General features: G+C 57.2%; 1 protein-coding gene across 4 annotated transcripts; it reads right to left on the bottom strand.

Annotated features, from left to right (window-relative positions):
• Positions 1-444: 444 nt before the first annotated feature.
• Positions 445-21,149, bottom strand: LIMD2 (LIM domain containing 2). 4 transcript variants are annotated; one of them, XM_067540878.1, is made up of 7 exons: positions 21,012-21,149; positions 8,605-8,730; positions 7,338-7,419; positions 7,096-7,226; positions 2,057-2,101; positions 1,465-1,604; positions 445-759 (listed from the first exon to the last, which is right to left on the bottom strand). In XM_067540878.1, the coding sequence occupies exons 4-7, from the start codon at positions 7,135-7,137 to the stop codon at positions 600-602; spliced, it is 387 nt and encodes a 128-aa protein (XP_067396979.1). In that variant the 5' UTR covers positions 7,138-7,226; positions 7,338-7,419; positions 8,605-8,730; positions 21,012-21,149; the 3' UTR covers positions 445-599. The 4 variants fall into 4 exon arrangements, with proteins under 4 accessions (XP_067396979.1, XP_067396978.1, XP_067396980.1 ...); XM_067540877.1 differs by lacking the exon at positions 7,338-7,419; XM_067540879.1 differs by lacking the exons at positions 7,338-7,419; positions 21,012-21,149 and adding an exon at positions 9,733-9,758.
• Between the last annotated feature and the right edge of the window lie 1,956 nt (positions 21,150-23,105).

Raw genomic sequence — 23,105 nt, forward strand, 5'->3', positions numbered from 1 at the left:
CAAAGCGTGAGTGCCGCCCCCCCCCCCGCGACGCCAGCACCAGCACGCAGGATGGGCAGGGGCGGTTGACACCACGGCACCGGCTCTGGGGACCCCCCAGCTACCCACATCTGCAGGGCAACAGCCTGCTGGGACTGCTGCCGGGGGCCGGGAGGTCAAGGGGGTGCACGCTGATGCTCTGTGGGGGGGTGCCCCGGCCCGGTGGGGGGGCAAGTGGCTCTGCCTCGATTTCTGTAAGGGGGCCCGTACGGACGGTAGCAGACCCACCCCCATCTTCCCAGGCCTGACCTTCTTCGAGCACCTGATTTCCTCACAGCTTACACGTAGTTCGGGTGGGCCCCTCTCACCGTCCCTACTGAGCCTCGTGCGCCCCAGAACCCTCCCTCCTCAGTCAGGGCCTGCAGCTTCCCCCCCACCCCCCCATCCAGCCAGGTGCTGCTCCGAGCTGAGCGGCGTCTGCCTGGCCCCTGCTCCCCCCCCCCCGGCCGGGTCTGCGGGTTGTCTTTGCTTTACATCAGCTCAGTCAGCTCTTGGTTCAGCTCGGCTCTCCATGTCGTCTCTGCTGGTCCAGAGCAGGGGGGGGGCTGGACCGGGCCCCGTCAGGCCATCTTGGTCCCGCCCTCCACCTCCTTCTGCATCCACAGCTCCTTGTGCTGCTTGCGCCCGAAGCCCTCGTCGTAGTTGCCTTTGCTCTTGAAGAGCTGCTGGAAATGGGGCTTGCAGTAGAACTCGCCCTGGAGCGCCGCGTAGCTGCCCAGGCTGCAAGGAAGGCGCCAGGCGTCAGCGGGGCCGAACGGGGCCCAGGCGGAGAAGCCAGGAGGTCACCAAGCGACACAATGGGAACTTTAACAGTGAAGGGACAGCCAGGGCAAGGGAGCAGGGACGGCAGACTCAAGGTGGGGCAGAGGGGAGGAAAGGCCTGTCATGTCTCCGCATTGTCACGGCCCTCAGCATCCACCCCTGCCTGGAGAGACGGCCTTGCTCCCAGCAGAGGCTCTGTCTCAGGGCACCTTGAAAACACCGTTCCCGACCCAGCCTCCACAGCAACCAAACTCGTGACACTCCCAGTAGGTCCAGCTTGCCCTGAGAGCCAGCGCCGGCTGGCCCAGGCCCTGGGGAGCTGCAGCCCTCTGCGGATGGCTGGTTGCATTCACCCAAGAGTCACATTTCCTTCCTTGACACCCGTGCTCCTGGGACCCCCACTGCGGCCCTGTGTCTGGGAGCCGGAGCAGCAGCTCGGTGCAGCTGACAACGCTCGTGGTTCCTCCAGGGGAGCGCTGGGTGGGGCCCGGGCACAAGGGATGCGGGGCGAAACCCTGCCCTTCTTTTCTCAGGACTCAAGCACGGCTTGCTCCCGGGTCTGAGCTAAGGGCGGGGACTCCAGGGGTCTCAGGCTCCGAAAGGGCCCACAGCAGATCCACAGGACGCCCAGCTGCTTCTAACCCAGCCCCGCCTCTTCCTCACCTGAGCTTGGCGTGGCAGTGCTTGCAGCAGAAGCAGGTGTTGTGAAAGACGAACTTATCGGCCACCAGCCGCTCCATGGGGTAGACGGGCTTCTGGCAGGCGGCGCACATCTCCTTCACCTGGGCCTTCAGGCTGAATGACTGCGCCACGGGGGAACCGAAGGGAGAAGGTCACAAGGGGGAGAGCTCAGCCTGCGGGAGCCAGCCGGCATCAAGGGCACACAGGGGTCTGGCCCCCACCACAGCCCGCCCGCCGGGTCATTAGTAGTATTTCAAATTAGCCCGAAGGCCGGGGCATTGGGGCTGTAGAAATCAGAGCCACCCCCCCTCTCGCCCCATAATCTAGCTCTTCCTTGGAGGTTCCCATGTAAATACGGAGCCAGCCCCGCCCTGCTTCGCTGGCCAGCGGCGCGAAGAGCACAAGGGGCCGGGGCTACCCGCTGCCTTGTGAGCTGGTCTTTCCAGATGTTACTTATGCCCCGCTCTAGGCAAAAGCCACCCCAGCCCCTGGCCTGCTGGCCCCCTCCCTGGGCTATGCCTCCTCCCGCTGAACAATCCGCTGCCAGCCCGCGGCGGCCGTGCCGGCCAGGTACCTTGGAGCGCTGGACCGTGCTGCCTCCAGAGTTGCTCTTGGCCTCCTAGAAGGGGGGAGAAGAGAGAAATCCAAGTGAGAGCGGGGGAGAGGCTCACCCCACCTGCAGCGCACGCAGGAGCAGGAGCGGCAGCAAAGCAACAACTCGCGGCTGCCGGGGAAGCAGGGCCACTGCGGCACGTTACGCACGGGGGGGAGGGGGCTCGTTTTACAAGCTTTGCTGCCGATGACCCACCAGGCTTTATTTTTCCACTCGGTGCAGAAACCCCCAACTTTCTCCTGCGTCCAATGGGCATGTCCTGGGCTAAGCTGCATGGAAATGTCACTAGAGGGCAGCCTGTGTTCTCAGGCATTGCAGACTAGAGTCGTGCGGGGGCTAGACGCTTCACCAGCTAAGCCCTGCCCTACACGCTGTCCCGCTTCACACAGGCATGCCAGGGATTTTGTACTGACAGCGCCCGAGACAGGCCACGCAAGAGCTAAGCATACGCTGGCCACCCCTTACTGCCTGGCTTGCTGACACAGGCACCTACCCCGGCAGCCCATAAGCAGAAGGTCAGTGATGTGACTGCATTAGTGAACTCATTACAGCGCTGTGTTACGGCAGTGCTGAGATACCGCGGTTGAGATCGGGGCCCCACCGGATTAGACGCTGCACGGACACACAGTTGTTTCCCCAGAGAGTTTAGCCTCTGACTAGAGAAGACCGCTGAAGGGTGGGAAAAAAAGGAAGTCTGGCTGTCTACGGTTTGCAGATGGGGAACTGAGCACAGAGAGGTCAAGTGATTTGCCCAAGGTCACCCAGGGAGCCTGTGGCACAACAGGGAAATTAATCTATAGCTCCTGAAACTCACTCCAACTTCTCAGCTACACACCCAGCCTGCCTCGCTGACTGCTTTGCTTCTCCTCTCCTCAAGCACCAGACACTAATACAGGCATCATTTCAGGCCGGCTGCATTAACCAGACTGCAGCTCACTGAAGATTTGCTTTCTGAAACGTTTGCCTGCCACCAGACGAATCAACCCGTATGATAATCTCGGAGCAAGCGCGGCATCAGTACATAATGAGTTAATGCCTGTGGATTAAATATGACACTAATGTGATAATAATGGAGTTAACGATCTAGCCATGAGGCTTAGCAGTATTTATGGCTATCAAAGAATTTAACAACAGTATAACTACCACCTTGTAGCTGAAACAGCCACCACCAGGTAATGACCCTGGCACCGCTGCAATAACTACCATGTAACGAGCACACTGAGCTTTGTGTAATTACCAATCCAGGATTAGCGTGTACCCAACATCCAGTGTCGATGTCAATAGGCCAGGCCAGCATGATCCCTGCATTGCCGTGAGTGCATAGACAAAGAGGAGCCGGCTGGTTTTGTGCATGTCCCACACAGGGGCTGTGGGGACCAGTGCATTCCCAGGCCAGCCCTGATTGCTGCCTTCAATTGCGTCCCTGCTTCAACATCCCCCTAAGGAAATTTGTAGGCATCCCCCCGAGCTGCACCAACAAATCTTAGGGCTTCTCTAAGACCTTTGACTTGGTCTTGCTCAACTTTTGATTTAAAAACACTAGACGGCTATAATATTACCATGGCATGGAAATACGGCACAAATTCCTAGCCAGGACAGTAATTAACCACTAGACCAATTTCCCAAGGGTCCTGGCAGCTTTTCCATCGCTGGCCATTTTTAAACTCAAGCATGGCTGGTTTTAGGAGACGTTCTGTGCGGGATGGGTCAGACGAGATGATCACAATGGTCCCATCTGGTCTTGGAATCCATGAATCTGAGAGTCGATCACGTTATTCGCACCCTGTGCCACTGCGCAGAGCTGGCCCGCGATTGGCTGGCTTTCGCTTTGTTGATGGGCTTCCAGCAATAAGACCCTACGGCCAATGAGCCTGAAGTAACTGGGCCAGGCACCTGCCGGCGCACAGGTGGGGGCAACCCTGCGCTAATGGACCGCACTAGGCAGGCGCCCTGGCGGGTGACAGAGTCCGCTGCTCGGTTCATTGGCTACCCTGCGATCAGCCCGTCCTACGCCGCTGACGGCCCAGGCCATGCCTGCACAATAAGCAGGATGGAAACGCTGTCACAGCTCCCAGCTGAACATTTCCACTGCAGGGGGGAGGAAAGCAGGGAACGGACAGAGGCTTAGAAACAGACTGGGATCCAATCGGCGGCATGGCTGAGGCGGGGCGGCCACGTAAACCAAGTGGCTGCAGCAGACGCCCCGTGGTGGAAGCGGCTCACATCTGCCCCCCTACGCGCCCCCCCCTGCTCAGAGCCTGCACTGGGTACACAGGCCAGGCTGTCCACCGGCCCCATGGAGTTTTAAGGAGAGCTGCGCTTTTGAAACGTCAGATCTGGGCTGTGATGGCTCCCTTTTCAACAGCCAGTCACCCACTGCCGCTGAGATCTCGCCCGCCAGTAGGCCAGAGTGCCAGGTCCAGGTCCCTCCCAGCTGCGCACGAGCAGCTGATATCACACTCCAGCACCCAGCCTTCCGATTTCAGCTGGCTCGTCTCACCCAGCCCTGGTTACAACAGCTTCTGCTGCCGCTCCAGCCCCTGCTTCATCTCCCCCATCACCTCACGCACGCCACCCAGGGGCCCGATTCTGTTACCCTGCACCCTGGCTTGGCGCTGACCACGGCGCAACGTGGGTGTCCGTCATCACCCGGCTGCTCTGGGAGCCCTGGTGTGAGTGACTGAGTGTCACACGTGGCCGCGCAGCACGAGGCCCAGCGAGTTCATCGCTCAAACAACCGTTCGGGAACGAAGGGGTTAATGGCCTTCTAGCAAATTGCTCGGCAGCAGAACCCAGCTGAGGGGGAGTGAATTCAGTGAACTGGGTCAGGAACAGGGCACTGAATATCTGTCAGTGTCAGCCCTCTCTGCGCCTAACTGTGCAACGCCCGCCTCCTTCCCAAGCGTGGCTGCTGCTTCAAAGATACCCCAGACCGTCCTGCTCCTTGCCCCTCGCGCTCTACTTCTCCGTCCCCCCCACAATAGCCTGTTTCTGCAAGCCTCTTCTCCTCTCCGGCTCCTGCTCTCTGGAACAGCCTCCCCCCTCCCCTCCATCCGCCTCCTCGCTGCTCCTTCTCCTTTCCCAGCACCGCATCGTCTCCCTCTCATTCCATCCGTCTTTTGGGGAAAACAGTGTGTATAAAACACAGGCTGGAGATGCCCATTTCCAGGCGCCGCCTCCTCAGACATTTCCCAGCAGTTCTCACTGCCTGGCACAATGCGGCTGAGGCCGGGGCAGATGCTCCTCTCAGGCTAGGTCTACGCGACACTTATAGCAGTATAACAACATCACCCGGGTGTGACAAATCCACCCCCGGAGCGTGTTGTGATACCGACCGTAACCTCTTCCGTAGACAGCGCCATGCTGACAGGCGGGCGTCTCCCGTCAACATAGCTACCGGCTCTCGGGGAGGTGGATTAACTCCGCCGTAGCCATCCATCAAGACAAGCCCTCACTCTCACCAGCACGAGCCTGGAGTAACCACTGCAGTTGATATTTGTAGAAAGGAGAAGCGAATCGGGCCCTGTGAAACTGGATGTGCTCCCCTGACTGGGCAGAAGCGGCTGTAGGGTCTAGAAACGAAGCAGCCCCTATGCAAGGGGGTCAGCTGCAGAGCTAAATCTCCACCCAGTCCTACAGCCACCCATGTAACTGGCCTACACATCGCCCATTGCTGGGTAAATGAGTCCAGGCATCTCTGCCCGGCTAGTGCACTCACTGCCCCCAGGACTAACTTAGCAGTGCCATGAACAACAGCATCACTTTGAAGCTGAAATACATCCATTGCCAATGTCCCATCTCTCATCACTTCTCAGAAGCCTTCTGGCTCCGGTCAAGGCATGTGCACTAGCTGTTCGATAGCCAATACGTTGCCCTGCAGGGGGAAGACTAGATCCTGCCCTCAGCCAGGGCTGTTCTCAGCTCTTTTCCCGTCTCTGCCTCGTCTGAGCCTGAATGATACATATGTTCCTGATGGAAATCACAGCCTCACATGGACACAGAAATAAGCACTCAGTAATGCAAGCCAGGAAAGAGGGGAGTGGTAATGTGGCAGGCGGGCGGGCCACAGACCCAGCTAATCAGATTTCTGCTTCCTTGGGGTCAACTTTGCAATTGCTTGTCAGCCACAACTGGGGAGCAGATTTTTTCAAAGCACGCAGCCCCCAGCAGCTGCCCCGGTGATATTTAATGGCCCGATTTTCATCCGTGCTCAGCACGCAACCCACTGAGCTCTTGTGAAAAGCTGGCCCGAAAGGAGCCAACTCTGGTGAAACCCTTCATCACTGATCCTGCTTCTCTTCTAACATGGTTGTTACTGGTAAGTGTCCACCAGGTAGTCTGGGCCGATGGTTTTTAGCCAGTGGGATAGGAGTGCATTTGTTGCTCAGATTAGCCGCTGTCCCTGTTGTCTGGTTAGTCAGCTACGTCGCATGGCACTGCCTCTGCTCCCTGACTGGATGACTGAAATGTTTTGAATGGTGACTTTGAGATGAAGTTTTGGGAGAAGACTTTATTGCTGAAGAGGGTGAAAAAACCAGGGATCATGGCCACTTCATGACCAAGGAGTGATGGATACAAGCCACATTCACTGCTTCCAGTCAAAAAACTCCCCCCAACCTCACATTTGTAACACTCACCCTGAGTGTGTCATCAGCAGCAGGAATTGAACCAGGGGACCTCCCGATCTATCGCCGTAGCTAGGGTACCCAACTCTCTTAGCCAAGGCTGGAGCGACTTCAGCACTCTTGGACCAACTACCACTCGCAAGCGTGACACTGCGTGGGTTTGCATTGCACCCCTCCGGGTTCCTTCAACCAGCTGCAGTAACGGCTGGTTGGTCACCCTAAAATACCCTGGCCACGCCCTGAAGCATGTTTCCAAGCACTCAGCGCATGCTTGCTGCCCCTGGGAACAAAAGGAGATGCACTTCCTTGGGTGGGGGAGTTCCAACTCTTGCTATGTGAAATTGTAACTCCCGGGGGGGCGAGGAGGACACGTACGTGAGTGGAGGTCGCGCTGGTTGGTCCCTTGGCCTGGAACATGGTTCCTTCTCCCTCTATCTTCCGATTTAATCCTGAGGTCGACCTGGGTGGCCAAATGCTGCCTGGCTAAGTCCGGCCCTTTGTGATGTCTGGAAGGGAAATGTGCAAAGGCGTACAGCTCGTTAGAGCAGATCCGCTCCCTCCCCCCAGACAAGCCTCCACTCATTCAAGGTCTGGCAGGGGCCCGGCATAGACCTCACCTGTTTGAAACTGACCAGGTGCGTATGCAAGCCAGGTCCGGGCAAAGAGGCAGAGCAGCTCTGGGGCCAGCAGTGGCTTTCCCTGTGTGAAATGGGGAAACAGCCGTAGGAGATTTAGGCACCCAGATCTCACAGGCTCCTTTGAAAGCCCTGGCCTGAACACTGAGGGTGGGATTCACAAAGGGACTTCAGCACCAACAAACCCCCCCTGGAAATCAATGAGGGTTAGATGCCGGAATCTCTTCGGGAGGCGTTTAGCTCAGCGGCCTGTGAAGTTGCTGGTGTGGGACGGGGAGCTGCTATGTAACAGGCTAGGAATACCGGTCTGTAAGAATCGTACAAACACGGCACGTGACCTGGGCAAAGAGGGAGAAGCCCCTGTATAGCCGCACTGGGCTTTTCTGTAGCCAGCTAACTTAAAAGGGGCAGCTGGGAAAACACAACGGCTCTAGACAAGCAGCCTCCCAACATGAAGGCGCTTGTACAGCCCCGGGCACAGCGGGCTCCTGGCCCATGACTGGGTCCTAGGTTCTCCCGCAATACAAATACATCATGACAGGAGGGGACGGCTGAGCGATCAGCAGTGGAGATGCTACATCCGGGCGCCAGGCCAGCGTCGCGCAGCTGTTCTGCCACGGCGGGGAGCCCCGCGATCAAAGGGACACTCAACGGTTAAAGAGCTTCTCAGGAGAGGGCGGGAGGGGGAGTGATCTGTCTGTGGGGTGACTTGGAGACAGCCAGGTCCTGTGGGAGCGTGGGAAGCTGTGGGGAAATGCAGACGCGCACTGACTGTGTGTGGTTTTAAGGGCTCTAACCCTGACAGCGCCAGGCACCCCAGGCCCTTCGCTCTCCTACACCGAGCTCTCTGCTGTTGTGTAGTCCTCCTCCAGCCAAGCGCAGGTTTCAGCCCTTCTGAGAAAGTGGCTCCGATTTTTACCTAACTCATTTCCCGTCTCCTCTGCGGTTTGAGTGTTATTTCCTGCTCCAGCGAGCCGCACAGCTGGAGTTACACTTGGCCAGACGCACACGCTCAGCGGGCCAGCCACTGCCAGCCGGAACCAGACCCCCTAGATCCAAACACCCACTAACAAGGGGGGGGGTTCATGACCCAGACCCACAATGAGGGGCTCGGGCCCCTTCCCTGGGCCTGCCCAAGTCCTGCGCCATTGAAAAGAGAACCGTAGGTCCCACAAAGGGGTCTTTGGACCTCCTGAGACGCCTCCTGTTCCAGCCAGAACCAGTGCCGAAAAAGAAAAGAACCTCTTACCAGGATCGGCCAAGCTCCAGGAGAGGCTGTGGCCGGGGTGGAGCCAAATAAGCCAGGCTGCTTTGCCCCCGTTCTCTGGGGATGGGATGTTCTCAGCACCGAGGAGACGCTCAGGGCTGGGTAGAGCTTCAAAGCAAACAGTGAGAGAGTCAGCGCAGCTCCCTGTGCAGGGCGTGGGGTGCGGGCCCCGACGCTGAGCTCACGTCCCTGATGTAAACCCACTCCAGTGAGGGGGCCAGCCCAGAGCCCCAACCTGCCTGTTCTCTGGGCCCGCAGGAGCGTCAGCCCCGCTGCCCACAAAGCAAAACGCCAACGGAGGCAGAAACACTGAGCCGGCAAAACAGGCAGCGAGCCCCTGGGTTCTGCACCTCCACCCAGCCTGCACCAGGCCCCACGCCCTCAACCACCACCCCCACCCTTCCGCTCCCTCGCACCGCTCAGCCTCTGCCCCCCCCCCACACCCCTCAGCCCTCATCCAAACACACCCCCCAACCACCCCCTCCCTCGCACCCCCTCACCGTGCCCCCCCAAACCCCTCACCTGTGCCCCCATGCCTTCACCCCCTTCCTCAACTCCCCTCCACACCCCTCACTGTGCCCCCATGCCTTTAATCACCACTCTCCCGCCCTCACCGTGTCCCCCCACCTTCAGCCACCCCCACCCCCTTCATTGTGCCCCCACAAGCTTCAACTGTCCCTCAACCCCCCCATCAACCCACTCAAACAACCATCAACCTGCTCCTCTCCACACACCCCCTCAACCCCCCCCCCCAACCCCATCCCCCTCCCTCATTCTGCCCCTCCCCTCATTCCACCCCTTCCTCTCCCCCCACATAACCCTCAGCCTGCCCCCCCCCCCCACATCTCCCTTGCCCTCCCCCACTCCACATACACCTCGCAGTAACGCTACGTGTATCCCTGCTTGACGGCTCTGCACACCCCCGTTCAGCCCCCCCCCCCATATCTCTGTGCGCGCTCACGCTCCAGGCAACCTTTCCCTGACACTGCGCTGTCCTCCTCCCTCACCACCTCACCCCGCCACGGCCTCTCTCCCCCTCCTTCCACACACCCCGCCAAACCTCCCCCAGCACCCCCTGCCCCGCACAGCCCCTCCGCTCCAGGCACGTACCCTGCTCGGACCCCCTCGCCCCCCACAGCGCGCTTGGTGGTAACGGAGACCTAGTGGCGGGCCCCTTGGTGCACGGCTCTGCGTGGATTTGCATAGGAGAAGTTGCTGCACATCCTTCCTGCCAGAGGACAGGAGGCAGCTGTGAAAGCAGCAAGGGGAAGGGTGCGCGTGGGAGATAAGAGAGCAGAGACGGGAGGTTAGAAACCGCAGGAGAGGTTCCCAGGATGAGCTGGGTGCAGTTTCTAGCTCCTCATCTCCTGCACCCTTCCTAGGCCGTGGCGACAGGCAACGGGGATTTGATCCCAGGGCCTTCTGCACTCAAATATGAGCCTCTACCATACACGGGTTAAAGACGCTGCCTGAGGGCTTTGCCCCCTCACTGTGGTATCTGCGCAGCTCCCAGTTTGTAAGCTCTGCAGCCTCCCGACACCCCTGGGCGGCCATGTGACAGACAAGGCACAGAGAGACTAAGGGACTTGCCAAGGTCACCCGCACAGTCTGTGGCAGAGCAGGGACTTGAAACCAGGTCTCCTAAATCCCGCCTAGGGCCCTAACCGTGGGGCCATGCTTCTTCTCCAAGCCATGCCTCATAAAGCTTGTCTGTGGCTCAGACGCTGCAGTGGGGAACAAAGACCCACCTAGGAGAGTGTGAGTCAAACCCCCTAGCTTAGACAGATCAGGGAAAGATCCCGCAGGGTGGCAGCTCCCCCTGACGCAGCAGCTCTGCTCAGAGAGGCATGAGTGCAGCCGGCGCGCAGGCGTTTTCCGAGGACACGATGGTAGGAACGCCTGAGCCCCATCTACACTACGGCCCCCACCACAGCGACCGCTGCTGGGAGCTGCACGGCCGGTGACTTGCGCGGCCAGCGTAGCTGCATCCAGAAGGGACGTCACTGTCCCAGCCCGTGGCGGCTTTCCAGCAGCCGCTCCGGGTGTGGCCCTGCAGATCTAGAACAGTCCTACCAGTACGGTGTCGGCCATGCTCTAGAACAGCTTTGCCATGCATGGTATCGTGGCCGAGAGTAACACTGCAGGTGCCCCCCCCCAGTCCTCCCTTCCAGGATCCGGCCTCAGCCCAGCCGTTCCAGAACAGACCTCCTGCGCCCAGCACCAGAGCCCCCAAACGGCCTTCCAACCGCGCGCCTGCCCCTCCAGAGCCGCCGGCCCATGCGTGGTATTGCGGCACTGGAAGACCCTCCCTCCTGAACGCCCCTTTGCCGCGGCACGACCTCCCGCGGGCGCTGTCGCAGGCCGCCCGGCACCGTGACATTAGACGAGCACAGCCCCCCCCTCCAGAGCGCTAGACCAGCCACAACATCCTCACTCTGGCTGGAGAGCAGAGCCCCCTTTCCGCCGGCTCACCACACCTGGCCCACGGCAGTCGCTCGGCAGTCTGTGGCAAAGCTATGGCGAGACGTCCCCGGCGTGCTGCAGGAGGCTAATGTGTCCCGAGCCTCCTACCGACCCGGCCAGCCCCTGCCAGTCACACAGGACCGATCAGCATGGCAACATGGAAATTGCACACCCAGCCGGGCTCCTGGGGGAATGGCGTTAAACAAGCCAACTCTGCAGGTGGTGTCAAGGGGTTGGGTTTCACACAGGCTGCAGCATTCCCAGCTGAACTTAGTCATTGAGCCCCAGGCAGAGATCCTCACATAATTAGTACTTTACATATAGCATGTAGAGTCCGTAGCCAAGCTCAGGGCCCTATGGTGCTAGGTGCTGCACAAAGATATAGTGAGAGACAGTCCCTGCCCCAAAGAGCTAAGAGAAAGGGTGTGAAGGGAAACCCAGGCGCAGAGCATAGAATCCAGCCCTTCTTAGTGTCAGGCCGTGGTCTACCACTGGGCTGCACTGCACAGAAATAAATAGTTACAGAGCAGGGGTCAGGGACCCGCTCCTTCCACTGGCTTCCTATGTGAACTTTGGTAACACCGTTAGTCTCTCTGTGCCTCAGTTTCCCATCTGTACACTAGGGATACTAGCCCCACCCTGCCTCACAGCTCTGTTGTGAGGATAAACACATCAGAGACTGTGAGATGCTCAGATACTACCGCGCTGGGGGCCAGGTGAGCACCTTAGAGAGTGTGTGGGGCAATGACGCTGCGGCAAACAAGAGACGCTGTTTCTCAGCTGTGCTCTGGAACGACACAGAGTCACGCAGCAGAACAGGACGGAGGCAGGCCAGTCTGCACAGCAGGAGAAGGCAATCGCAGGCCAGTGCTAGATGGCAAGAGAGCGAGGCGTGGCCAGAAGCAGAGGCATTGCCTGTGGAGGGGGCGAGTGAGTTTCACCCCAGGATGTGGGGCTGAATCACACCCCCCCCTAGGCCCTAGTGAGCGCAAACGGATTGAAACTCGCTTCCACCCACTGCAGCGGACACTTACGGTCACTCCTGCCGGAACAAGGCCCCAGCCAACGTAACTATTGTCAGCGATCACGCAAGGAACTAGCACCAATCAGCTGTGTAACCGAGTCTGTCTTTTCACGGAGTTGGAGGGGGACAGCGGTAACTGGGCCAGATTAAACCCTGGTGCAACTCCCCTGACTTCAGCGGCGTAACACCAGCGAGGAGTTGGGCCCAGGGATACTTTGGGGCAGTCTCTTAACATCGGAGGTTGCCCAATAAGGGTGGATCCTGGCCCACGTTTGGCTGGCCTGTAAGCCCAGGGTTTACAAAACACGACACGCTCCCCACAAGGTTCTGCAATAACAGGCTGCCCAGTGGCTAAGGCACTTACGCAATCAGGACAACATCGGGGCAGGGAACAGGAGAGCCTTCCGCTCCGGAGCACGCAGGCAGCTCACGTGTGTACCTCACGTGTGTGCTATGGGTCAGACTTTCACAGCTTCATCAGCACCCACCATGGGTCCAAAGAGGCCGGCACGTCGGGAACATGCCGGGCGCTTGAAAAATCAAGTCCTAGGTTGCCTAGATGTGAGCTGATCTCTCCGGGAAATGGGGGTGAAATTGTGGGTGCAACCAGCCACGATGACCCAACTGCCCCTTCGCCGTTAGAAAGTGCTTCTCCAGGTCAAGGTTTCACAACGGGCAGGGAGGGGCAGGAAGGAAGCCTGCTCTGCTACTATTCATGCTGCACCCTTCCATGACAATTCACCCACACTGGCTTTGCTCAGGGCAGAGGCCTGAACTCAAGCCTCAGGCAAACCCTCCGAGACTTCAGCAAGTATGTGCCAGAGTCAGGATCTCAAGGTTTGGCCCTGCCAATATTTTATTTAATTACTGTCTCTGTAGACAGGTCTCTGCAGGGTGGGGGGGGGCTCGTGTCCTGAATGCCATGGGACAATACTGAAGAATCACAAAATGAGCGGCTGTCTGCCGACACTGAACAAGGAACTTTATTAGACTAAGGAAAACTGCATCATCCCATAAGCTGCTCTGCCTCTCTGCTTCACTGAGCGCGTCTGCCTGGAATCTTTCCCAGCACCCGCCCTCCCCGGCTTTACAGATTTAAAGAAACAGGATGGTCACAACGAAGAACCCCAACACAGAGGACGGGCTGTCAAACACCGTATTCCGCCGTTGGCGTCTCACTCGGAGGACGTGATCTGCCCCGGGACGGTGACATCTACAGCCACCCTTTGCTCAGCCGGGACTAAGGGGACTTTCTGCTCACGTAGCTGCAGTATGTTCAAGAGGGGCCGGGGTACCTCTTGGCACAGCGGCTACGACGATTTCCTACCTCCCCTCCCGGGGGTCTCTTCTCCCAACCTACCCAGCTCAACCTCACCAAGCGCCACCGGCCTGGAGCAATCTCAGGGCAGCTGGGGAATGCCACAGCCCTTCAGAAAGACAAAATACTTCCTGTACGGCCAGCGAGCCAGGCCCCGGGCCCCTCGCAAGCATATGGTTCCCATTACAAGCACCGGGAGGAGCGTTTAACTTATGGGATAATCAGGCCTTTGCGTCAGACTTTCCCAAGGGTAACGCGCAGGGCAGGAAGGCTCCCTCAGGCTGCAGGTCCATGGGAAGCAGCACCACGGAGAAGGGCACCTGGCCTCTCATGCTCACTTCCTCTGGGTGAATTTCAGGCTGGTGCCAGGTATCCAAATCATCACACGCTCTGCCACAGCAGGGGGACGATTTGGACTAAGGACCTTAGACAGGGTTCTTCCCTCCGCCGCAGGGAGGCATCTGTGAAAGAGACCAGCCGGCCGGCCCTGGGGGGCTGATTTTCCTGGCTTAGCCATAGTGTGTGAGCAGCAGCAGTGCCAAGTGTCTCACACACACAGAGTCATTATTGTGCCTCTGCCCTGAGTTTCCACGGCCCATTCAGCCCTGGCCTCTACGCCATGACTGGCAACTAGGTCACCAATGGGCTCCACTGGGAACTGGGCTGAGGCCCAACAAACTCACTGCACCCACCAAACTCACTGCCCCCTGGCCAAGGATGCCCCGGTTTAGCGACAGCTTCGGGGCCTTTGCTGACCTGGGCTAGATTGGAAGCAGCCGCCCCACCCTGACCCCACGGGGCTGGGAGGCTGGACTAGCCCCAGGATACGCTTTGTTGGGTCCAGATGGGCTGGCAGAGGGAGAAGAGGGCCGGGGGTGCACGCTCTCACTGGGGGTGGGAGGCAGCGAGAGGGAGGAGAGCAGGTGGAGCAGGTTGCTGAAGGGAGGGGTTAGTCTGTGGCAGACCAGTAGCGCTCCCTGCTGCTCTCTGCCGTGTACTGCACGTGAGACACTGGGAAACACACGGCCCAGGAATGAAAGCACGTGGGTGATTCTCCTTTAAGGGCCCAAGGTGGAGCGAATAAAGATGGCCCAGTGGGTAGGGTCCAAGGGTGGAGATGTGAGTTCAAATCTTTGTGCTACCAGCTTTCCTGTGTGACCTTGGGCATGTCACTTAGTCTTGCTGTGTCTCAGCACCGCATCTCTCACATAGGAATAATAGCACCATCCTCCCTGCGGGGGGGGGGGGCTCCGATACTGCAGCGAGGGGGCCAGCTAAGTACCTTCCCTAGCCGCCAACCCTGCAACTCCCATTGACTTCCGGTGGAGCTGCTCAGCATCTTTCAGGATTGGGCGCACGATGAGCTGGCTGCAGACAGAGCTTCCCGGTGCACCAAGATCACGCCTCGAACGCTTTTACCAGCTTATTCCTCCAGTCCCTTTCCCAGCCGCATCCTGCTGCCAAGTTGCCTCTTGAAAGGTTTCCAGTGGGAAGGAAATCTGCAGCTTGAGAAGCTGAAGGACGCTGAAGAGAAACGGCTTCAAGGCGAAGCAGAGCTGCCTTTGTCAGGGGCAACAATGCACCAAGCGCTTTGGAATGGAGCGAGAGGAAAAAAACCCTCCCACCCGCAGAACGACGCAGGGAGGCAAAATGGGAGAGGCTAGAGCACGTGTACTGGGACGTTCCACCGGGCAGACGGGACTGTTCAGATCCATAGCAACCGCCTTTCAACAGCAGGGTCTCCAAGCCCCCCCAGCTCCCCTGTCAGGTGGGGTGGGGTGTGCTGAGACTCCCCTAATTTTACGGCAAAGGGAAACTGAGGCACGGAGAGGTCAATTTCTAAAAAAGCATTGTTTCGATTTGTATGGCAGCAGCACCTCAGGGCCCCGGTCCAGGATCAGGGACCCACTGTGCTCGCTGCTGAGACACAGGAGTCAGAAGACAGTCCCCAGAGAGATCCCGATCTAGGTTTATGACCAGACGACAGGCGGATGGAACAGAAAAACCAGGGCGGGAAGAGGGGGAAGAGCTAGCACTCAAAGAGTACATTTCCCAGACGACGGCGTCGTCTCAGCTCACCCTGGGCCTAGCTGGGTTCAGCCGGCAGCATCCTGTCGGCATCGCCAGGGAGGGGAGCCTTATCTGGAGGAAGAGCTGCTGGTGGATTCCTGGAGCTGACGGGTGCAGCTGCAAGTCTGTGGGTTTGGTGGAGTGGTGCTGGGCAGGGTGACCTGTGCCCGGCACCGGAGAGCAGCAGCACCGTATCTGCCCTGGCCAGTCCAGCTGAGAGGTCCAGCCCTCGGGAGAGGAAGCCCCGACCTGCACGCTGCAATGCCAGATGCCTCCAGGCCTGCTGTGAGCTTGCACTGAATGCAAGCACCAGGCGCCAGCCGAAAGGAAAAGTGGTGCACCTGATCAGGATGCAAGGCTGGAGGGATGGTTGGGACAGTTTGGTACCTGGTGGAAGTCGGGTTCCTTTGAGGAGCATTCGGGACTGATGCATGAGTCCACAATGTGGCAAATACTGTGACTAATTGACTCTCGTTAAGAGAACAATTAAGGGCACGGTGGCTCAGTCCGTGCCATAAGACCCTGATTCTCAAAGGTGTTACTCCCCTTGAATTCAATGGGAGTCAGGCATTTAAATCCCTTTGTGGATCTGGGCCCAAGTGGTTGGTGAAGATGCTGGGCCACTTCTGTTTACTGGCGTTATCGCCGGGCCAAGTCCTGACCCACCCACCAGCATGGTAGAAGGGTTTTCTACCCCCACGGCAAGGGGGACAGAGGAATTTGGAGCAAAGAGGGGAACGCCCACCCCAGTTCCAGCCTTTCCCCGGCAGGAGGTCAGAGGTGCCGGGGTGTCTGGAAGTGAATCTTCTGCTGGAGTTGACACTGTCTCATGTCTGTCCTATCAGGACAGTATCAGGACACTGTCACATTCCTACCTGGGACGCCCCAGTGCTCTAGGACGTGGAGCTGCCCCCAGTTGAGAGAATCCCACAGACTCTAGACAGCTTTTGTCCTTTTTCACTCCTTGCATCACTGTGACCCCCCCCCACCCTCCTCTGGCTGAGGTGGGCTGCACACTGCTTCTTCCAGACCCTCTGGTTCCCCAGAAAGTGACCCAGGACTCCCTATTCTGCTGCCCATGGCATGCTCACCAGCTGATCCCGGGGGAGAAAGATTTCCCATAAGCAGTTGCTTGGTAAAGGCTCCTAACAGCCGCTGAGCGTCACTGCAGGGAAGACATCCCCTTGGGAGGCTCCACACGCTACGGAGCGAAATAATAGCTGCTCTCAGGACCGTTAGCAAGGGCGACTGCCCCACCGGGCCTGAGCCTGAGAGCGGACACTCACGTGAGTGGGATTCATGGATGCTTGGCTCATCTAAGGATCAGGCCCTGATTATGTAGCTCAGCGAATTAGACACCAGCCAACCCACAGGAGCATTAGCTTTGCCCTGCCAAAACACAGGTCCACTGGGTGTCCTGCTTCTGGCAACAGCCATTACCCGATGCTTAGGGGGTTGGCAAAAGCAATACACCTAATGCAGCCAGCCTGGCGTATGCAGCTGTGTGGAGGAGCATGGGATTTATTCCTGATCCCCACAGCTGACCCCTGCACGGCAGTTTGAATACCACAGTGCCAGAAAACCATTCATCCCCCTTTTAGAATCTTCCCGGGGTACTTGACTCTCAGTCATACTGAGGCTGAGAGTTCCACAGGTGGACGAGTAACTGCCTGAAGAACTAGAGAGCCACTAGCGGGCCAGTGGCTAAGACAACTGGAAAGACAGAAGGCATCGAAGGGTTAATCTATGGTTCTCTCGACTAGACTTCCTGACATTTGTCTTAAGGCATTGGTTTTCCAGCATTAAAAAAAAAAGACAAACAAAAAGAAACCTACTACATTCTCAGAAGGTGAATTAGCAGAAGTCACTGATCATCTTGACAACTGTAACCATGTTTTTGTCAGGGAATTTCCTTAGTTTTTTAGAACGTTCCTAAAGAGGCTGACATACGAAAACACACTCTGCACTTATCCTTTCTGCTGCTAGAGAGACTATAAACAGATACGCGCGTGATTTTTCAGAAGGGCTGGGCACCCACAGGTCCCGTTAAAATCAATGCAACACTGGGGTGTTCAGCGCCTCAGAAAAGAGGCTGAAAATCTTGCCCATAATTTGTAAATGCTACAGGAGTTAATGGCCCTAAATTATAAACACTGCCACAAGGACCACAGTGGAGTCAGAGAGTCGGAGCGTCCCCCTTCAAACACCATTACTGGACCTCTTTTGGCTCCAGGCCGCTCTCCCTGCAAAGGAACTCTCAGAGTTCTTAAACTCCATCTCCGGGATGTCTTGGCTCTGTAGCTTAATGTGGGAGATCTCCATCCATCCAGGCTAGCATCTCTCCCAACAGATGCTTGCAAGAACCCAGCCAGCCGCTGACGGGAGCTCTCGGAGGGTCACAGTTTGCAAGGCTGTGACTATTGAACTAAGCCCCACCCCGCACCTCTCCAGTATTGGCTGGAGTGCTAATGAGACCAAACAAACACAAACCACTTGGGATTTCTAGATCCAGGTGATCTGGAGACAAGACATCAACAACAACAAAAGTAGGAGACGTTAGAGGCGTGGAACCCCAGTGGTTCTATAAACTGGCTTAATTAATCTGAAACTCCCCCTTCAAATTCGCTGCTCTCCGCTGTTCTACTAAACTCTCTCTTCTTTGTGGATCTCTCACCCTCCCATCTAAGAGGTCTGTTACATCTACCTGTCGCATCCTCCAACGTGCAGCTGGAACACTCTCAGGGCAGGTCTACACTAGAAGCGCTACAGCGGTGCAGCTCTACCTCATCTGGCGAAGATACTGTACGCCAACAGGCGAGCTCTCCCGTCATCATAATTACTCCACCTCCGCCAGAGGCAGAAGCTATGTCAGCAGGAGAGCATCTCCCGCCAACATAGCGCTGATGTGGACAGCACTTATGTCGCTGTAACTTGCATTGCTCAGGGGGCATCTTTTTCACACCCCTGAGTGACATAAACAGTAGTGTAGACCTGCCCTCAAGCAGGGGTTGTCTTCTCGATTTTTTTGTCTGCACAGCACCTAGCATGATGGGGCTCTGATCCCTGATCGGGGTAACAAGCCTTTGCCCAGTTCTAGAGCCTTCCATCTAAGGAGCGTTTACAAATAGCTAGCTAAGCACTGCAACTTCCCTAGGAAGGCAGATAACCCCCTATTGAAATGCAGCCACCTCTGGGATGGAACATGGCAGCTGTTTAACGACACACAGCAACACTGTGCAAAACTTTAGGACAGGAAATAAAGACGAATCCCATATCTGACTGAAACTGCGGAAGGCATTTTAGGGCGGCAGAATGGAATCACTAAAGGAAAACCAGGGCTACAACGCCTCCTCTGACACAACGTGCCGTATTATCTTTATTGACCACAAATGGTCAGGTGCTTCATTTTATGTCTCAGGAGAAAAATGGCACCTCCCACAGCGCAGCACCTAAGCGTCATACTGGGGTAAGACTCTAGTCCTGACTTGGAAGAAAGAGCACCGCACACCCCGTCGACAACAAGGGTTTGGTTTTTGCACCATTTAAGGGTTTCTCAGAGTCTCGTTTAAATAGTTTTGCGCAATAGGACCACTCAGGTCATTCACCGCTACGTTTGATCAATTACCCTGCAATTATTTGAGAATCTAGACTAACAGCATTGCAGATAAATCCATGGGCTCCTTCCTGCCTTGGAGAAGTGACGGCTCAGCTGGTGCACCAGATACCTTCCCTGAAGACAGTCTGCTGATTTCTATGGCACGATCTGGAACCCGCTTAGTTATTAAGTACTTCGATACCGGACACACACCCGTAGAGGCAAATCCTAGTCTCAGGTTAGGTCAGTGGAAAAAATTCCCATTGACTAAAATGGGAGCAGAGTTTGGCCTACAAATCATTTCTTGTCAGTTTCAACGGGACTAGGTTTAAAATGATCCATTTGACTCAAACAGGTCAGTGTGTCACCTCTCTGAGCTTCAGTTCCCCCCATCTGTAGAATGGGGCTAATGATACTGACCTCCTTGGAAAGCGTTTTGAGATCTATGGATGAAAAGTGCTAGATAAGAGCCTGATTTTATTATTAAAACTCTTAGACCTGGAACAATCTCCCGAGGGAAGCAATGAAAGCCGCCGGCTGGAGAGGTTTACAGCCAGACTGGGTGAGGCATTAGAAAATGTGCTGTCAGGAATAATCCTGCATTAGCCGAGGGGGATAAACTAGTTGTGATATAACAGCTCTTCTTCCATCTCTGATCACATTAAAAATGGACCCATTCAGCCCCTCCCTGGTGTTTATTGGCAGCATGTGACAAAGAGCAGCTGAAGAAGTTACAGTCCAACCAAGGCTGGGAAATTCAAGGGGGAAAAAACAACCCTGTGGTGCAGAGAATGAGGGTGAGTAGGGCTGGCTGGAAAACAAGAAAAGGGGGGGAAGGGAGGAGAGAGCAAGAGAAACCCTCAATAGCCCATGGTTATGGCACTCCCATGGGCTGTGGGAAAACCAGAGTCAAGTCCCTGCTTTGAATTAGGCAAAGCAGGACATTGAACTTACATTTCCCCCATCCCACGTGCATGGCCTAACCACAGAGCGGGGGCTGGATCAGAAAAGCCATCCTGGATCGGCTGGAGTTTTCATCGCTTGGTTGCCACCGACGGTTCGGTTTGGCCAGGGAAGGCATTTCTGCTGGATCACAAGTTGGCTCCACGTTGTTCCGGCCCAGCCGCCCCCCAGCGCGGCATCGCCCCGGCGCGAACACAGCCAGACACGCGCTCTCGCTTCTGCTCGCCTCCCCGGGGCCGGCTCCTCGCCCGGCGAGCCCGAGCCGGGCCCAGAGAGACATCCACCTCCCCGGGGGGCCGGCTAACGGCTCACACCCCATCACCTCGCCCCCCCGGCTGACCCTGCATCCCGGAGGGGCCCCTGGGCTTAATTTTTGTCCTGAACGAGGGGGCCAGCGCTGGAGCGATTTTTTTACTTTCATAACGGACGTGACACATCACAGGGGGGCCGGGGCCGGGGGCTGCCAGGCCGGGGGTGCCGGGGCTCAGCCCTGGCACAAAGCAAACCCTGGCCAAGCCCAGACCCCCACCCCGGGGGGGGGCTCACACAGCCCTAGGACTCTGCCCCAAGGGGCCCCCATTCAGACCCCCTCCCGCTGCCTCCTGGGGGATCAAAAGTTGCAGGCGCCTTCTCCTTCCGTCTGGCCTGTCTTACTAACCCCCCCCCCCCCGCCGGTCTCAAAAATCGGGGGGGGCTGCCACCCCCCCCCCAGGGCCGTGCAACACCCAGGCGCCTCCTCCTCCTCCCTGCTCGGCGTCTGGCCCCGCGCATCTCCGGCTCCATCCCTCGCCCTCCCCGCCCGGCATCTTCCTTCCCCGCTCGCCCCCTGCCCAGCCCGTCCGGCTGCCCCCCCCCTGCCCCATCATCACCCCCCCGCCCCATGCATTGTCTCCTCTCCGCCGCAGACCGGGCGCCCCGCCGCTGCCCCCCCGGCTCCCCGCCGCGCTGGGACTCACCATGCGCCCGGGCGCGCAGCGCAGCGCAGCGGGAGCGGAGCGGAGGCTTCCCCCGGCCGGGCTCGGTCCCTGCACTCGGGGGCTCGGGGCTGGTTCTTTTTCCCCCGCCCAGGCTCAGCCCCCGCCAGAGCCGCTTCCTGCGCGCTGCCTCCAGCCGCCCGCGACTCGGTGCCGCGCCTGTGATTGGCTCCTGGCTCGCCTCCTTTGTGTGCGGCAGCCAACCTCGAACCCCCGGCCGAGCCCCGCCGAGCCCCCCTCGGCCCTGGGCCCCTCTCGCCATCCCCTCCCCAATTCCTCCCGCCGGCCCCCCGCAAAAATACCCCCCCCCCCCCGCTCCATCCGAAGTTGGCCTGTCTGCACCAGGCTCCTCCAAGGAGCAGATGCCCCAAGGTCCCTGCCTCTCTCCAGTGGGGCCTGTGCAAGGGACCCTTCATCCTGCTCAGCTGTGAGGATGGGGCCAGGCTCTCCAGACAGCCCCCAGCCCAGCCCCTGGCACAGCTCTGGGGCTTGGGCTCAGCCAGCTATGGAGAGGAGGGGTCAGCCAGGGTCCTTTCCCTAGAGATGCTCAGCCCCCCCCACCCCACCCCTTAGCGACAGTGTTTTAGGCTTGGCAGGTCCTAGCCACCTCTGGACTTGCTGGTGGGTTACGAAAGTAAAAACATGGCTCGAGCCCCAGCCCCTCTTCCATCACAAATTGAGCCCTGACTATGGGGCAAGATTCCCGCTGCTCACTGCAGCCCAGCTGCCCCCAAAAGTCCGCGCCCTCCCATAGCTCCGTTCCCATGTTCCCAGAGGGCACAGGGAAACAAGCTTGCTAAAGGATTGGGTGAGGCAGGCTCAGAAGGGAGTTGAGGCATTTCTTCAGGAGATCCCTGGCTCTACAGGTGGGGGAACTGAGGCACAGAGAGACTCAGTGATTTGCCCAAGGACACACAGGAAGTCTAAGGCTCGGCTGCACTCAAGTCCAATATTGCTTTTGAAATTCACACTTCGTTCACTTCTTTCCAGTGTCGCAAATAAACCTGTTATGGGATTTTGCTTTGTAAATGTATTACGAGCCCCAGTAAAGAATGAGTGATAAAACTACGCTTGTTTCATAAAATGATCACAAAATGAGCCTGCAGAGCACAGTGACACCGACACATCTCTACAAGGACAGACACCGTTTCAGTACAGTTTGATGCAGTGCAGGAAACCCCAGGTGTGTTTGGGTGAAACATCAGTCCGCAAATGCAGCTGATCTAACAAATGTAAAATTTGTCTACAGAACAAAATGCAAAAACCATTAATGATTTACAGAGGCGTTTAATGGGCTGGGATGCAATAACAACAGAATACATCACATTGATCATAGATCCCACTATATGGCCTAAAAAACATATATTGCATAAATTCCCATCCTCTCCTTTCCTTTCCCCACCCCCCCATGACAGGAGGGACATTAATGGGCCACTTCACCTTGAAATATGTGTTAACTCCTTATGCTAAACAATCTGTTCCACTATGTATTTAGCTGTGACGCCCTAAGTATGTTTCGCAGACCTGAAGAAAAGCAGCCTGTGTAAGCTCCTAAGCTTGTGTCTCTCACCAACAGAAGTTGGCCCAATAAAAGATATTACCTCATCCACCTTGTCTCTCTAATAGCCTGGGCTCAACACAGCTACAGCAACGCTGCATCCATAACGTCCCATTACCACTGACACAGCTGAACTCGCCTGGATGGTAAAATTAGATGTTGCTGAGCAAATACAGACACTAAATTACTTGGTTAGGAATGTGATCACTATAATAAAATCCACACAGCAGAAGGTCAGAAATACTACGCATAATCCGCAGTGCCCATCGGAGCATTGAGAAGTGTAAGAACAGAACCTGAGATGCCTCTTTATGCCATGAATGCTGTCCTAAAAGAGAAGATATCCGAGTGTGAAATCTACAATGAACACAAGAAACATCATGGAAAAGAACCACTGAAAGCACAGGAGGTTCCTTGTTATCCTTGGTCCAAAGCTGGTGCAGATCTAGTAGAATGAAATGGGAAAGATACTCTTCAGGTCTCAGTCAAATACTAACCCTTTTTTTATGCAGCTGAAC

This window comes from Emydura macquarii, unplaced genomic scaffold, assembly GCF_026122565.2.
Source record: "Emydura macquarii macquarii isolate MOO-44397 ecotype Brisbane River unplaced genomic scaffold, CSIRO-AGI_Emac_v2 contig_629, whole genome shotgun sequence".
Taxonomy (NCBI): Eukaryota; Metazoa; Chordata; order Testudines; family Chelidae; genus Emydura; species Emydura macquarii.

Coding starts and splice junctions, on each gene's coding strand:
- LIMD2 (XM_067540877.1), bottom strand. CDS start 7,137: ATGTTCCAGGCCAAGGGACCAACCAGCGCGACCTCCACTCAC. Junction 2,102..7,095: donor CCAGCGCGACCTCCACTCAC/GTACGTGTCCTC, acceptor CCCCCCTTCTAG/GAGGCCAAGAGCAACTCTGG. Junction 760..1,464: donor CACTGCCACGCCAAGCTCAG/GTGAGGAAGAGG, acceptor CCTTCCTTGCAG/CCTGGGCAGCTACGCGGCGC.